Here is a 17,278-nt window from a genome sequence, read left to right as displayed (position 1 = left end):
CTCCTCCTCTCTCTTCAGTGCCTGAGCCGAACTGGTTATTTGCTAACATATTTTGAAATTAAGCTACGTAGGAATTGGTGTCCTGAATATATCTTTGTATGTTATATGTATTTCCTAGTTGGTGTCCTGGCTTAAAATGTTGTCTCTATGAATGATCATAAAATGCTGTGTGTGAGCATGGTTGGAGTAAAACTGGGCTTTGGTTGTGTTTGTTGAACTATGCTAATATCATCTTTACCATTAGCAGGGAAATGTGTATGTTTAATGATATGATTGAGATTGTTAAGTTAGTCTACATTATCTCTATCTTATTAAACATGATGGGAAGTGCATCTGTGGGTTCATCTTACAATGATGATGGTGTGTAGAAAATAGCAGATTGATATATTAGTGTGATTAGTGATAAAGAGCATAATGAAACGAAATAGAAAAAATTGCTCTATTACGTGTCATAAATTAAGACAAAGGGTAAAATTGTAATAGATTGAATAATGTTGATATGTGGAGTGAAACTGATGAATAACAGAAGGGAAGGTATAGGTTTAATTTGAAAAAGCTATACTATATGTTTGGCAACAAAACTGATGCTATGTAGACTTTAGTGCATGTAGCTAAAAGTAGGAATTCATAAATTGATGAAGGTTCCATGTCATACAACCAGTTAATGGGAAAAATGGAAGAAGAAATGGTGATTGGTTTTAGGAAAAATTATGCAACATCCTGATGAATGTGCTTCAACAACGAAAATTATTTTGTTAGGTTACATGAATAGATGGTTGGGGATGAGGCAAAAGAATACCCAAAAATAATGGGCCACTCAGAAACACAGTAATTGTTTAATGTATTGGCTTAGATTTTTCTTTAAAAATTCATGATTTAAGCATGTCTGTCCATATGTATATATGTACATATGTGTGTATGTGTGAAGAATTTGCCTGGAATAGAATGGAAATAATTATGCTCAAACAAATGCTGCAGTATCCAGAAAATAAATGATAAAAATAAAATAAAAATACTATAAAAAAATAGTACACTTGTAAGTATGGTTGGTATTACTGGACACATATTAACCTAGTATGGCGGTGTGATTGGTTATATGATAGGATTAGTTACTTATATGAATAATAAAACAAGAAGAGGTAAAGTAAAAAGATGTGTAAAGTAATGAAATGAGTGGTAAATAAATGTGGATTGAGTGATGTATCAAAAGGGATGTTACGTTGGTTCAGTTATATTGAGAAAATGAATAAGAATCAAGTTGCAAAAGAAATATATGAAGGAAGAATGAAGGGGCCAAGGGAAGTCCAAGAAAGCCATGGTTGGATGAAATCTGAAAATCCTAAAAATAATAGAGGTAAGGAGTTTAAAGAACTCAAGGCATTTCTGGGTGGTCTAAGTGTATATGGACATGGTAGAACAAATATATGTAGAATATATGTGATGAATACAAACACTCTTTGTACACTAAATTTACCTATATTCACTGTTTTTTTTATTTGCTGTGTTTCTTTGGTTTATTGATTTTTATTTCATTTCTATACTTTGGATAATGTCTACACTCAAATACTGTAGCTTGAGCATCTTCAGAACAAAGATATCAATAGCTAATATTAGCCTTCCATTTGGAATAAGGAAGAGAAGAGATTTCAGGAATTGCTAGTTTTGCTTTGCCTCCTTGAAACTAACTATTGTATATGTTGGTAGTACTCGAGCATATAATACTGCACGAGTCTGCTTAAATTTAAATAGGAATAAGATTCATGATATGTATATGGGTTCAAGAATATATACAGATAGACAGTGCATCACAATAATAAATAGGATATTGTAAGGGAGAAAAAAAATAATATATTTTCTGCACAATAATGAAGCATAAAGATATTTCTATGAAACAAAAAATAAAATAAAATAGTGAAGTAATAGTACGGCTATGAACCTTGGTCACTGAGAAAGAGTAAGAGAAGAAGATACACTTGTTTGAATTGTGGATTTGGAGATGGTTACAAAGAGTATCATGGACCAGGAAGAATCAATCACTCCTGAATTGCTGCCTTAAGGTAATAACCAACTATTAAAAATTCACAGATTTCGGGCATGTGCATAAGTGGATGATAAATGAGAAACAAAAGGAAAACAAAAAACTGTTGGAGAAGGTTGAGAGAAGAAGACAGCAAATAAGGTGGATAAATAGGTTCAAATAAATTATAGGAGTGTTTTTACAAGGTCAGACCACTTCTCACAGGTAATAATTTGTCCTTTACTAGAAATCATGATTACTAGGAATCACCAAGTCAATGACATTTAAGGAAATAACTATGAGATTGATCCCTAACTGGCCAAAATTCCTAATTCCACATTTGAAAGTTTTTATGAAAAACTGATTATATGTGTCATCTGCACTAAGTAGACCAAAATAGGAAATCAGATTCACCGGACATCTTCTTTTATTGTGATTGGCTACAGTAGCACAATCTTGGAAATCTGATTGTGCTGTGTTCCTTCTTCTCCTTATAGTTCATTGAATTAGGGGAACATCTCCCTGAGTTGCTTCTGAATGTTTTTTCACTGTGGATTTTAAAAATGCTTCAGCCCTTTTTGCATAGATAACAGTTCCTGCTTATCTCCATCAAGGTCATCTTCCTTATTCTCAATGTATGTCACTTAGGAGTATTGCCAGTGTGCAGGAAATTATCAAAAGGGTAGAATTAATCTTATTCATTCTCACAACATTTACATATAATCAGAACTAAAATCTGACAAAGAATCTTTTGACTTGACAAAATTTGCAAAAGTGCACATTAAGGGTTGACACCTGCCCTATATTGCAGGAATACTACGGTAATCTGTTTCTCTAGAAATAATATAAATCTCTTTTGATCTTTAGATCCACTATTATATTATATTTTTCACATAGCCTATTTATCCCATTTTTTCTGGGATAAGATATCCAGAACCATTTATGTATGATCAGTGAAAACAGGACAATTTCTGCCCATGCTTTAAAGGACATAGTAAAAAAGAAAAATGGTATGAGTATGGAAGAAAAAGAAGAAATTATCAGATCCTTGTGGGCAGAGGGGGAGGAGGAGGAGGAGGAGGATGATAATAATAATAATAATAATAATAATAATAATAATAATAATAATAATAATAATAATAATAATAATTCAACAATATACTACAAGGAGGAGAAATTGAAAAGTGGCTAACAACTGGGAAAACCTACCTAATAATGAAAAATCCAGCAAAAGGGGCAACACCAGGTAACTACAGGCCAATTACCTGCTTACCAACAACTTTCAAATTACTAACTGGTGTAGTAGCTGATGCAGTGCAACAGCATCTAGTTGAAAACAATCTCTTTCCACCTGAGCAGAAAGGAAACCGCCCCAATAGCAGAGGAACAAAAGATCAACTCCTAATAGACAAAATGATCTTGGAAAACTGCAAGAGAAGGAAGACCAACCTGAATGTGGCATGGATTGACTACAAAAAGGCATTTGACTCTCTGCCACATGATTGGATAATCAAGTGCCTAGAAATAACAGGAGTCAGTAGAAACATCAGAAAATTTGTGCAAAGATCGATGGCACAATGGAAGACACAGTTGCAGATCAATGGTGAGAAGCTGGGAGAGGTTAATATCAAGAGAGGAATATTTCAAGGAGATTCATTATCACCATTACTATTTGTTATTGCACTGTTTCCTCTGTCAACAATACTGAATAACTCAGGACATGGCTATCAAACATCAAAAACATCTGCCAGACTATCCCACCTCCTTTACATGGATGATCTGAAGCTGTATGGAAAAACATCATCTGAAATAGAATCGCTGCTCAACACTGTCCGTATATATAGCCAAGATATTGTAATGGAGTTTGGCTTGGACAAATGTGCCACACTTACTATCAAACAAGGAAAAATAGTGAAAACTGAAGGAATCAAGATGCCCCACGAAAATAACATTAAGAGTCTGGATGAGGAAGAGTACTACAAATACTTGGGTATCCTTCAAGCTGACAACATCAAGCACACTGAAGTCAAGAAAAAGATTAGAGGTGAATACATCAAGAGAGTGAAGAAGATCTTAAAATCCAAACTCAATGGAGGAAATACCATAAAGGCAATCAACACCTGGGCAATCCCAGTCATTAGGTACACAGCTGGAATAGTGGACTGGACTCAAGCAGAACTAAAAGCAATGGATAGGCAGACCAGAAAAATAATGACAATGAATCATGCCCTTCATCCACGCAGTGACATTGATAGACTTTATCTACCAAGGCAAATAGGTGGGCGTGGAATGCTACAAGTACATCAGATGGTTGAAGAAGAAAAAATGGCTTTGGAAGAATATCTGAAGAACAATGATGAAGATGCACTGAAATTAGTATATCAGGAAGCCTTACTAACTACTGGAGAGACCAAACTAGCCTACAAGAAAGACCAAATGAAGAACAGAATAGAGGCATGGGAAGACAAAGCACTACATGGCCAATACATGAAAAAAATAGCTGGGAAAGCAGATAATAATAAAACCTGGCAATGGCTAAGAGCAGGAAAATTGAAGAAAGAGACCGAGGGACTAATTCTGGCTGCACAAGACCAAGCCTTAAGGACAAATGCATACAAAGTCAAAATTGAGAAGACAGCAACAGACAGTAAGTGCCGCCTATGCAAAGAAGCTGAAGAAACAGTGGACCACTTGGTAAGCTGTTGCAAGAAGATTGCACAGACTGATTACAAGCAGCGGCATGACAAAGTAGCAACAATGGTGCATTGGAAGATCTGCAAAAAATATCATTTGCCTGTAAGCAAAAACTGGTGGGATCATAAAATAGAGAAAGTCATAGAAAATGATAAAATTAAACTGCTCTGGGACTTCAGAATTCAAACAGACAAGCACCTGCAACATAACACCCCAGACTTAACAATTGTCGATAAGAAAGACAAAAAAGTCTGGATAGTGGACGTGGCAGTGCCTGGAGACAGCAGAATAGAAGAGAAAGAACTGGAGAAGATAACAAAATACAAAGACCTACAAATAGAAATAGAAAGACTGTGGCAAAAGCAAGCAAGGGTAGTACCAATAGTCATAGGCTCCTTGGGTGCAATCCCAAAACAACTGGAGCACCACTTGAACACCATTGGCATTGACAAATTCGCTATTAGTCAATTGCAAAAGGCGGCCTTACTAGGAACTGCTTCCATCCTGCGACGATATCTGTAATACCATCAAACATCCACATCTGCCTATCCCAGGTCCTGGGTAAGGACTCGATAGGTAGACAAAATGCCAAATCCAGTCTGAACATCTGGCTGACTGTGCGATGATTGATAATAATAATAATAATAATAATAATAATAATAATAATAATAATAATAATAATAATAATAGTTGGAAGGGACTTGGAGGTCTTCTAGTCTAACCCCCTGCTCAGGCAAGAAACCCTATACCATTTCAGACAAATGACTGTCCAGTCTCTTCTTTAAAACCTCCAGTGTTGGAGCATTCACAACCTCTGGATGCAGGAAACTGAAGAAGTTGGTATTTTGTGTACCACCTTGATTTCTGGGAAGAAAGGAAGGATATAAACCTAACTAATAGATAATTACTCCAGGATAAATACTGCAGAGTCAAAAATCCATATGTGAATAGAACTTTTTCCCTTCCTGTGAATGATGTAAGAAAAACAAAGTGCACAAATAATAACCTTGCTCATTCATAGCCACCTATTGCAGTTTGGGCAAAGACACAGTAAAAATATGGGTACCACTTTGCATGAAGTATTGTAATCATTTAAGATGAATACACGTTCCTAGATAACATTTTATTTCTTTCACATTTCCAGTTCAGTACCGCTATTTCTAAGTCACAAAACTAGATGTTTGTGTTCTTATGCATCTGGTCATTGTAATAAAGGGCTATCATCTGTTTTTTTTTTCCAGATAATAGCAGTGAAAGTAACCAATATGATTACTGTAGGTTCCCTCTTCCCTTGGATTAGAGTATTGACTATAAATGGTGTGTTTATATATCTATATATAATGATTTTCATAATCATTGTGCTTCATATGTTCCATAATTAGCTATGGATTCTTAGAACATGTTCTAAGACTTTGGCACCATGTAAGCAAAGAAATTCCAAGTATTCTTGCCTTCATTAATTTATTTGCTAAGTAAAATAGAAACCAGAACTTCATCTTGTTACATGAGATTAACTCTATAGCTTTCTGAACTCTGTAAGTGGTTCATAAAGCACTTAAGTATGTGGATATTGTGGGCATTTAAACTGAGAGGAAAACGAAAACGAAAGTGTTAAAGTTGAACATTATTTTTCTGTAGCAATACAAATAATAACAATGATGATGATGATGATTATGGTTGCCATATGCACAGTCAATTGATTCAGTAAGTCAGAAATAGTAGTGACTGGCGGCAGGCATGCCCTGGCGTAGAGCCTAGGATAGGGATTACTTTGTGTTTCCTGAAAATGTTGCAAATCCTTCCTTCAGTAGTTACCTCAAGGGGATGAAATAAAGAAGAACTCTCATTTTCCCCTGGAATGAATATGGAGGGGAAAAGAAATGATTTGGAGTTTGTATTGGGAGAGAAAAGGATACTTGATCTCAATTTCCTCCCTCTAATGCAGTCGTTATCAAAGTTGGCAACTTTAATACATCCCAGTTCTAAATAGTTTCTGTATCTCTTTATGTCACTTTTGTTTCATTCTGTTGGAAGATTAATCTGTTTTCTACTACTTTTTCATACAAGCTTTATACATTATTTTCCAGTACTTGTTCTACTTTCTTTTACTTCTTTCCTTTCCTTCTACGTCCATTTTTCCCAACATAATCTCTCAACAAAAAGTGACTCATTCAGACTCATCATCCTTTTATCCACTGCCAGGTCTCTAAGTCTTTCATCATAAACATTCAAATTAGCCAAGTTTTCCATTCAAATAAATGTTTGTTCCTTTTTCATGTATACATATGAAAAAATATACAAGTAGTTCTCAGTTAATGACCATTCATCACCATTTGAAGTTATGGTGATGCTAAACAAATGGTATCCAAGTTAGGGTTGTTGCAGCATACACACACACATGACAGCCCACCCACATGTACAATTATAGAGGCATTTTAAAACCGTCACCCACCTATCCCCCCCCCCATATTTGCCTGTTTCGATTTCTTAGGGGCAGCAGCTTTGTTGAAGTAGAGGCCCACTCTTAGCTGGCTGCCACTACCTCTGGACCTCATGCCACTATGCTGCTGTCAAAGAATGCTGCCTCAAGCTCTGTGTCGTCAGCAGCCATGCCAATAGCCATAGCACCTTCTTGACCGGCCTGGACCTATGCAAGGCAGCTTCTGGCTATGCCGGGTCTTCTTTCCAAAGCTACTTAAGAGCATTCTCCAAATAGTACATATGTTCCATTCTCACAATACTTTTGAAGGCCTCACCACGCATCACTAGTGTATTTTGTATCATCTTTTTTGCACCAGTGCAGTTGGGGCTTCTCTAACACCTCACTTAGGGTCTCTGTTCCTGGGCCAGCTAGGGCCTCCATTTGCATGCTAAGGTTGACTCAGCCTTCCATCCTTCCGGGGTAGGTAAAATGAGGACCCAGATTGTTGGGGGCAATGTAAATATATATATACATTGCTTACTGGTGTACACCGCTTAGAGAGTGCTTGCACTTAAAGCGGTATATAAGTCTCATAAATAAATAAATAAATAAATAAACCAGAGATTCTCTTTGTGCCCTAACTAGGATCTTGTTTCATGAAAAAAGACCTAATTATGCCGACATGAAAGGACCTTTCTGACCGGATCCTTCTTTTCTGCCAATGTAGCCAAGACCTTCTTTCATGTACCAGCAAAAGAAGCCTGGTGCATGAAGGAAGGGCCCAGCTATGCCAGTGTGAAAGAAGGACCCTTTTAGTTGGGGCAGTCTTTCACACATTAGCAAAAGAATCCCAGTGGGCTGGGTAGTGGGGGCAGCTGGCAACTTCAGGTAGATGACCAGCCAAAAGGAGAGTGATGGAAAGAGATACACAGAGGGGAAGTTCAAGAGGAGGTAATCCCTTACCTTACCAAGGTTCAGGGCTGGGAGGGATCAAGCTGGGAATGGTTTGGATTGGAGTAAATCCTCCCCTAATGACCAGTAGTATTCAATTAACAATGGTAACAGAGATAGTTGGGATTACCATTGCTATACGATGTAATCATGTGACATCACACTTTATAACCCCTTTGCTTAGTGATGGAAATTTCAATCCCAGTTACTTTCATTAACTAATGACTATCTATGTATCATATATTCATGGGAAAGTCATCAGATATTTTAATAGCCAATAATGACAAATCAAGTAATGTGCACGTACCGTAAATGCCGACGTATAAGGCAACTTCCGCAAGCATTAAAATCGGTGCCAAAGACGGGGGTCGTCTTATACGCCGAGTCGTCTTATACGCCAGAAATACTGGTAGTTTCCGGCGTATAAGACGACATTCTAGGAATACGACTCGGCGACAAAGATGGGGGACATCTTATACGCCGGGTCGCCTTGTACGCCGGCATATACGGTATGTGAATGAACTTTTCCTTAAGATAGCAACAAAAATGTGTGGCATATATAATTGTTTTGGAGTAATTACATAGATTAATACCAGTGCTGGGACAATAAGTTATCAAACGTAAAGGGTGCTGAAGAGAACATCTGTAAAAGAAATTGTATATTTGCATTGTATTTTGGAAACAAAGTTAAAAAAGTTACCTGGAATGTATATTCTTAAACTACTCCTAGTTATGGTGTGGGTTTTTACTCCCCACTTCAAAATCAGATGCAATGTGTCTTCTAAAATAAGAGTGACTGCAGGGGGAAAAAAGTAAAACATTTTTCTTGATTCTTGGTAGGCTACTGGAGAGAAGAGACCTTTGACAGATCTGGGCAAGAAACCCAAAAACCAAAAGAAGAAGAAAAAGAAGGATCCTAATGAACCCCAGAAGCCAGTGTCTGCTTATGCCCTCTTCTTCAGAGATACACAAGCAGCTATCAAAGGACAAAATCCCAATGCTACCTTTGGGGACGTGTCAAAAATCGTTGCATCAATGTGGGATAGTTTAGGAGAAGAACAAAAGCAGGTGAATGTTTTTTCCCATCCAGTTACTGCTTTTTTTCCCCTTTGATAATGCCATATTTTATTTTCATTTATCCGATACATTATATGCCCACGCTATTTCTTAAGATGGTAGTCATAGTTGTTTTACTAATGTAAGTTATTTTCTGCAGCAGTAAAATTATCAATTACCTTTTCAAATACCTCCATCTCATAATAAAGCTAACATTTTCAGTAAAAGTAATGCCTGAAAAAGCCTTAGGGGTTTTGAGCAGCTTGTAAATTTTAGTAAAACCACCCCCATTCCTGAGTGCACTTTTTCACTAAATATATCATTGCTTGTCTTTTGGATAGTGATAATTGTTGTTGTTGCCAGTTTATTTTGTTGTTTTTGTTACCAAAGCTATCTTCGTAGATAATTTTGTATAAGTTGGTTTATGCACTTTCTAGATGTCTGCTTCAGATTCAAAATCAGACTGTGTATTGCACTATACTAAAAACACAACTTTTTTCCAAGAGAGTTATATGTATTGTATAGTATTATATTGATCAGAAATTTGTGAATTTCATAGCTATTGTTGTTAGTTAAACAGTGTATTAAAATTTAGTTATCTGTTATTTTTGATAGGTGTTTACAAATTGAAATGATGCCACTGAGCATCCTTAAAGCTGTATCTTTTAAATGTGGATTCTTTGGAAATTGCTATTTTGAAATTTATTTCTCAAGCAGAAATTATAAAAAATGTACATAATATTAGACCATAAAAATGTTTTGTGAAGATTGGTAGATGTGAATGCAGGGACATCTTGATGGAAAGATCCTGCACTTTTCAAGAATCCTTGTTGCATAGTTAAGCTGTATTGCAGAATCACAGCTGAAAGGGGACTGGTCTTTCAGGTGCGTACCATGAAGTCCTCAATGCTGGTGTTCAAATTGTAGCATCCCCAACAAATGTCTGTCCAGGTATAGCTTGAACATATACTGTGAAGAGTATGTGTAATTGATTCTACAATCAATGTTGATTTGTCATTAGGAAGTTTTATTAAGTTGTAACTGGAATCTGCCTCCTTGCAGCTTGACCCTTAGTCCACATCCTGCAATCTGGGATGATAGATAATAGTTTCTGCTCTCCAGGGATTTGAAGAATCTATAAAATGGTAATTGGTTTTTGTTTCTATTGCTTCATTAAATTGAAGAGGTAATTTTCACTACAGGAGTTTTGCTATAGAAACTTTGCTATAAAGCTTGCTTTGAAAACTTATATTTTAATATTATCCAGGAAATCTTATAGTCACTAACTTAGATACAGGAATTAGCATCTCTAGGCATTTTATTGGCAATAAATATGTAAATTATGTTTTCACATTTTATTTATTTTAGTTTAAACCAACTCTGGGCAGTTCACAATATGGTGGTGGTGGTGAACCTATGGCACAGTGCCAGAGGCGGCACTCAGAGCCCTCTCTGTGGGCACGCGCACCGTCACCCAAGTCCTAGGCCTTCAGCTGGGTTTTGTAAAACCTTTTCGCTTTAGGCCTCTGCCGCCGTGTGCAAAAAAAAAGGTTCAATCAGTCAATTTCAACTTCTCACGGGAAAAAAAAAGATCTTGTAAAATTGGAATTGATTGATTGAACTTTTTAGTCCCACCCAGTTGGCCGTTACCACCGCAGCCATGCCCAACCCAATGGGCCACACCCACCCGGCACTCGATGATGTTTAAGTGGGTTTTGGGTTGCAGTTTGGGCACTCTGTCTTAAAAGGTTCGCCATCACTGTAATATGCAATAATAATGTTATACAAAACAAAATAAGATGGGGATCTGATTGCCTGATACAAAAACCCTTCCAAGAGGGGACTCTGGTCATCCTACCCAGGCCTGGGATAACTTGCAAGCTTGATAGAACTTAAACAAGGTGGGGAGCCATATCGATGTTCACCTAGCACACCAGAACTTTCCTTTCATTTCTTCTTGTAATCTATTTTAAAGCATCCTTTTAAGCCTCTGAAGATTTTTTTAAGACTATGCGAAGGATTGGAGAGAGTTGGAGGAAGCAGCTCCATCAGTGGAAAGTACTCTGTATCCTTAAGAGCTGTCTTATTATTTCTGGTGATTTTTTTAAAAAAACAAAATCTTGAGAGCCAAGGTCCTCCCGCTGGAAGGGTTCAGAAACTGCATTTAGGAAAAGAGAAGCAGGTGGAGAAACTATTTGAAATTAAAAATGTGCTTTAAAATGGCTGTGCATTTTATATAGCCTTGTGTTGATGACAAATACCATGAATATCTTCAATTTTAATAAGCTCCCCTTCTTTTTTTAAAAAAAAATCTAATGTAGTTTTCAAATTTTCTTCACTTTTGTGACTCATTGGCAAAGAGTACTAATGATTCTCTATCATTCTTAGCCATGCGTAGGTATTTTTATAGAATTACTTTTTGCTGCCAATTTGTCTCTATTGCCTGTCCTGGCCACCCTACATTCTGATCTAAAGTGAAAGCTTAATAGCTTTACAACTACAAGAGATGTAGGAGCTCCTTTGCTACCAGGATTTTTTTTCTTAATGTTTAAGTAGTTGCTTCTCTCTAATATAGTTGAGTGAGTTACTTTCTATTTGGGCCAGAAAGATTTCTGCTCAAATGGCCACTTGTTTTGATTCAGCAAAGCTAAAAATATTTTATTGAATCTTTTTTTTATTTTTTTAATTCTGTAATCAGTGAAAAGTCCAAATTATACAAGAGAATTGTTTCTTTTTTCTTGTATTTTTCAAAACACTTCATTGTAAGGTAGGAAACCTCAGGGACACATGTAGCATCAAAATGTATTCATTAATATATGCATATTTACATAAATATGTAAAATATAACTGAAATCTAAATTTCACTGAAAACATACCAATTAATTGTGTCTTTGATAACTTCCCCATTAATTCTTATTTTTTTCTACAGTTTTCAGATTATCCATATTGATTTTGTTATTTAATGTATCCCAGCTTCAGTTCCAAAATCAGTGCCCTTAAGTTGAATTAATACTTATTCTCTTCCAAACAGACCAAAATCTGACAGGAATGGGAGACAGATTCTTACTATAAGATGAGCATGTGGTGATCATTTCTTTCCCAGAAAGTTAGTATGAAAAGGAATGATAATGATAGATCGACGTATAGCCTGTCCAACTCCCAATGACTCTGAATGGCTTACAATTTATTTCAGTTTAATTATTTTTTTTTAAATCCTTCCAAAAACAAAATAAATAATAAGTGCCCCCAAAGCAACATAAAACCAGAAAACCCATCCAAAGTGGCTAAGCCTTCACTTTGTCCCAAAGCTTAAGAGAATAACCAGGATTTCAGTAGATTTCTCAGCGTCATCAGTTCTATATCCATCTGAAGTTCCCATTTGAGGATCACTGCTGAAAAAATGAATAGATACTGTATATCAGCTCCTGAAAGAGAGAGAGAGAAAACTATTGTCATCATCATTGTTATCATCATCATTGTCCTGCAGCAGATCTCAGAAAGTGAACCTTTTAGGGAGTACACCTCAATTATTTTTGAAACAGCAAGGAACTATTGGATTTCCCCCCCCCCTAAAATTACTTTTTCAGGATTGTACATTTTATAAGGCTTTTGTTTCACCTTTGACCAAGTGACAAAATTAGTGGATCAGAAGAATGCTGTGGATATAATTTACTTGGATTTCAGTAAGGCATTTGATAAAGTAGATCACAACCTACTACTTGATAAGATAGAAAAATGTGGGTTAGACAGAATCACCACCAGATGGATCCATAGCTGGCTGACCGGCCGTACTCAGCGAGTGGTCCTCAATGGAACTGCATCTACATGGAGGGAAGTGTGTAGTGGGGTGCCCCAGGGCTCTGTTCTGGGCCCAGTACTCTTCAACATCTTCATCAACGATTTGGACAAGGGGATAGATGGGGAAGTCATCAAATCTGCAGACGACACAAAGCTGGCAGGAATAGCCAACACTCCATAAGACAGGCTTAGGATACAGGAGGATCTGGACAGACTTAAACACTGGGCGCTATCTAATAAAATGAAATTCAATGGTGAAAAAAGTAAGGTTCTACATTTAGGCAAGAAAAAACAAATGTACAGGTATAGTATAGGGGGTACCTTGCTCAATAGGAGTAACTGTGAGAGGGACCTCACAGTCCTAATGGACAATCACTTAAATATGAGCCAGCAGTGTGCTGCAGCTGCCAAAAAGGCCAACACAATGCTGGGCTGCATTAACAGAGGGATAGGATCAAGATCACGTGAAGTATTAATACCACTTTACAATGCCTTGGTAAGGCCACACTTGGAATACTGCATCCAGTTTTGGTCACCACGATGTAAAAAAGATGTTGAGACTCTAGAAAGAGTACAGGGAAGAGCAACAAAGATGATTAGGGGACCGGAGGCTAAAGCATATAAGGAAAGTTTGATGGAATTGAGTATGTCTAGTTTAATGACGAGAAGGACGAGGGGGACATGATAGCAGTATTCCAATATCTCAAGGGCTGCCATAAAGAAGAGGGAGTCAAGCTATTTTCCAAGGCACCTGAAGGCAGGACAAGAAGCAACGGATGGAAACTAATCAAGGAGAGAAGCAACCTAGAACTAAGGAGAAACTTCCTGACAGTTAGAACAATTAACCAGTGGAACAACCTGCCTCCAGAAGTAGTGAATGTTCCAACACTGGAAGTTTTTAAGAAGAGACTGGACAGCCATTTGTCTGAAATGGTATAGGGTTTCTGCCTGAGCAGGGGGTTGGACTAGATGACCTCCAAGGTCCCTTACAACTTATTATTATTATATTCGATCATCGCACAGTCAGCCAGATGTTCAGACTGGATTTGGCATTTTGTCTACCTATCGAGTCCTTACCCAGGACCTGGGATAGGCAGATGTGGATGTTTGATGGTATTACAGATATCGTCGCAGGATGGAAGCAGTTCTAATAAGGCCGCCTTTTGCAATTGACTAATAGCGAATTTGTCAATGCCAATGGTGTTCAAGTGGTGCTCCAGTTGTTTTGGGATTGCACCCAAGGAGCCTATGACTATTGGTACTACCCTTGCTTGCTTTTGCCACAGTCTTTCTATTTCTATTTGTAGGTCTTTGTATTTTGTTATCTTCTCCAGTTCTTTCTCTTCTATTCTGCTATCTCCAGGCACTGCCACATCCACTATCCAGACTTTTTTGTCTTTCTTATCGACAATTGTTAAGTCTGGGGTGTTATGTTGCAGGTGCTTGTCTGTTTGAATTCTGAAGTCCCAGAGCAGTTTAATTTTATCATTTTCTATGACTTTCTCTATTTTATGATCCCACCAGTTTTTGCTTACAGGCAAATGATATTTTTTGCAGATCTTCCAATGCACCATTGTTGCTACTTTGTCATGCCGCTGCTTGTAATCAGTCTGTGCAATCTTCTTGCAACAGCTTACCAAGTGGTCCACTGTTTCTTCAGCTTCTTTGCATAGGCGGCACTTACTGTCTGTTGCTGTCTTCTCAATTTTGACTTTGTATGCATTTGTCCTTAAGGCTTGGTCTTGTGCAGCCAGAATTAGTCCCTCGGTCTCTTTCTTCAATTTTCCTGCTCTTAGCCATTGCCAGGTTTTATTATTATCTGCTTTCCCAGCTATTTTTTTCATGTATTGGCCATGTAGTGCTTTGTCTTCCCATGCCTCTATTCTGTTCTTCATTTGGTCTTTCTTGTAGGCCAGTTTGGTCTCTCCAGTAGTTAGTAAGCCTTCCTGATATACTAATTTCAGTGCATCTTCATCATTGTTCTTCAGATATTCTTCCAAAGCCATTTTTTCTTCTTCAACCATCTGATGTACTTGTAGCATTCCACGCCCACCTATTTGCCTTGGTAGATAAAGTCTATCAATGTCACTGCGTGGATGAAGGGCATGATTCATTGTCATTATTTTTCTGGTCTGCCTATCCATTGCTTTTAGTTCTGCTTGAGTCCAGTCCACTATTCCAGCTGTGTACCTAATGACTGGGATTGCCCAGGTGTTGATTGCCTTTATGGTATTTCCTCCATTGAGTTTGGATTTTAAGATCTTCTTCACTCTCTTGATGTATTCACCTCTAATCTTTTTCTTGACTTCAGTGTGCTTGATGTTGTCAACTTGAAGGATACCCAAGTATTTGTAGTACTCTTCCTCATCCAGACTCTTAATGTTATTTTCGTGGGGCATCTTGATTCCTTCAGTTTTCATTATTTTTCCTTGTTTGATAGTAAGTGTGGCACATTTGTCCAAGCCAAACTCCATTACAATATCTTGGCTATATATACGGACAGTGTTGAGCAGCGATTCTATTTCAGATGATGTTTTTCCATACAGCTTCAGATCATCCATGTAAAGGAGGTGGGATAGTCTGGCAGATGTTTTTGATGTTTGATAGCCATGTCCTGAGTTATTCAGTATTGTTGACAGAGGAAACAGTGCAATAACAAATAGTAATGGTGATAATGAATCTCCTTGAAATATTCCTCTCTTGATATTAACCTCTCCCAGCCTCTCACCATTGATCTGCAACTGTGTCTTCCATTGTGCCATCGATCTTTGCACAAATTTTCTGATGTTTCTACTGACTCCTGTTATTTCTAGGCACTTTATTATCCAATCATGTGGCAGAGAGTCAAATGCCTTTTTGTAGTCAATCCATGCCACATTCAGGTTGGTCTTCCTTCTCTTGCAGTTTTCCAAGATCATTTTGTCTATTAGGAGTTGATCTTTTGTTCCTCTGCTATTGGGGCGGTTTCCTTTCTGCTCAGGTGGAAAGAGATTGTTTTCAACTAGATGCTGTTGTACTGCATCAGCTACCACACCAGTTAGTAATTTGAAAGTTGTTGGTAAGCAGGTAATTGGCCTGTAGTTACCTGGTGTTGCCCCTTTTGCTGGATTTTTCATTATTAGGTAGGTTTTCCCAGTTGTTAGCCACTTTTCAATTTCTCCTCCTTGTAGTATATTGTTGAACTGCTTGGCAATGAGTGGGTGTATAACAGTTAGATGTTTCAACCAAAACCCATGCAGTTCATCTTCACCTGGTGCTGACCAATTTTTGATTTTCTTTGCTCTTTTTTCTACCATTTTTGTTGTTATTACTAGTTCTTTCATTTCAACTTCTGTTTTATTTGCATCCACCTCTTTTAACCAAGTCGCATCCTTGTTGTATTTCTTTGGGTTATCCCATATCTGCTTCCAGAACTGCACTGTTTCTTCCTTGTCAGGTACTGACTGATTCTTTGCAGTTTCTCCATTGATGGATTGGTAGAAACGTTTCTGATTGGATTGAAATTGGAGGTTCTGCCTATAGTTTGCAATTCGAGCTTCATATCTACTGATTTTCCTGGCTATAGCTGTTATTTGTTGCTTTATTATTTCCAGTGCTTCCTTGATCTTCCTTGTTTCTAAGTGGTATTTCTTGATTAGGTATTCTTTGGTCTTCTTGTTCTTCAGCTTCTTTTCTTTCATCTGTTCTAGCTTGCTTGCATGTGATCTTAACTTGCTGATCTTATTTTCTAGTCTAACCTTCCATTTTTCTGGTGCACTGTTTGTTTGTTTTTCTTCTTTGTTGATTTTGCATCCCAGGTATTCTGTTATAACTGCAGCTGTGCTGTACATTAGTTGGTTTGTTTCTTGCATGAATTGGTGCTTATACTTGATATTGCAATATTTGCATCTTTTAATGCTTGTGCTAGCTGTTTCTTTGGAACAAGCTTCAATGCAGGTAGCCTTATTCTGTTGTTTTTGTGCTGTTCTAGATGCTCAGTTATTCTTTGTTTCAATTCTTTTATTTCTTTAGTTAGAGGGTTTTGTTCTTCCTGAGGTAGAGGTGCCTGGTTTCCAAATGAGAACAGTTGTATATCTCTGCTGGATTCCTTCACTGCCAACTCCCCCTGGTTTGCCTCTACATTCTGAATTACTTCTGGTAAGGCTTTGATTTCTTTGCCCTGGGTAAACCTTTGCAGTTCGTCCAATTCTGTTTCTGTGAATATTTTATTTCGTGTTATAAATCGGCGTTGATCTGCTAGTCTCTGTTCTGTTATTTCTGATTCTGGATGTTGTTCTTTCCAGAACTGGTGCATTCGTTTTAGATATCCTCTTCTTGTTGGACTTGATCTGTAGTAACAG

At 37.4% G+C, this 17,278-nt stretch overlaps 1 protein-coding gene across 3 annotated transcripts in view; it reads left to right on the top strand.

The window, feature by feature from the left end:
* TOX2 (TOX high mobility group box family member 2) overlaps positions 1-17,278 on the top strand; it is a 250,172-nt gene that overhangs the window by 203,243 nt on the left and 29,651 nt on the right. For all 3 annotated transcript variants that reach the window (XM_039344718.1, XM_039344717.1, XM_039344716.1), the window contains one exon: positions 8,925-9,152. In XM_039344718.1, coding sequence (XP_039200652.1) covers positions 8,925-9,152 — 228 coding nt within the window. The remainder of the gene's footprint in view (positions 1-8,924; positions 9,153-17,278) is intronic.

This window comes from Crotalus tigris, unplaced genomic scaffold (assembly GCF_016545835.1).
Source record: "Crotalus tigris isolate CLP2741 ecotype Arizona unplaced genomic scaffold, ASM1654583v1 scf7180000017935.1779662, whole genome shotgun sequence".
Classification (NCBI taxonomy): domain Eukaryota; kingdom Metazoa; phylum Chordata; class Lepidosauria; order Squamata; family Viperidae; genus Crotalus; species Crotalus tigris.
Note: the sequence above shows the minus strand (reverse complement) of the source record. Positions and strands in the feature narration are given on the sequence as shown.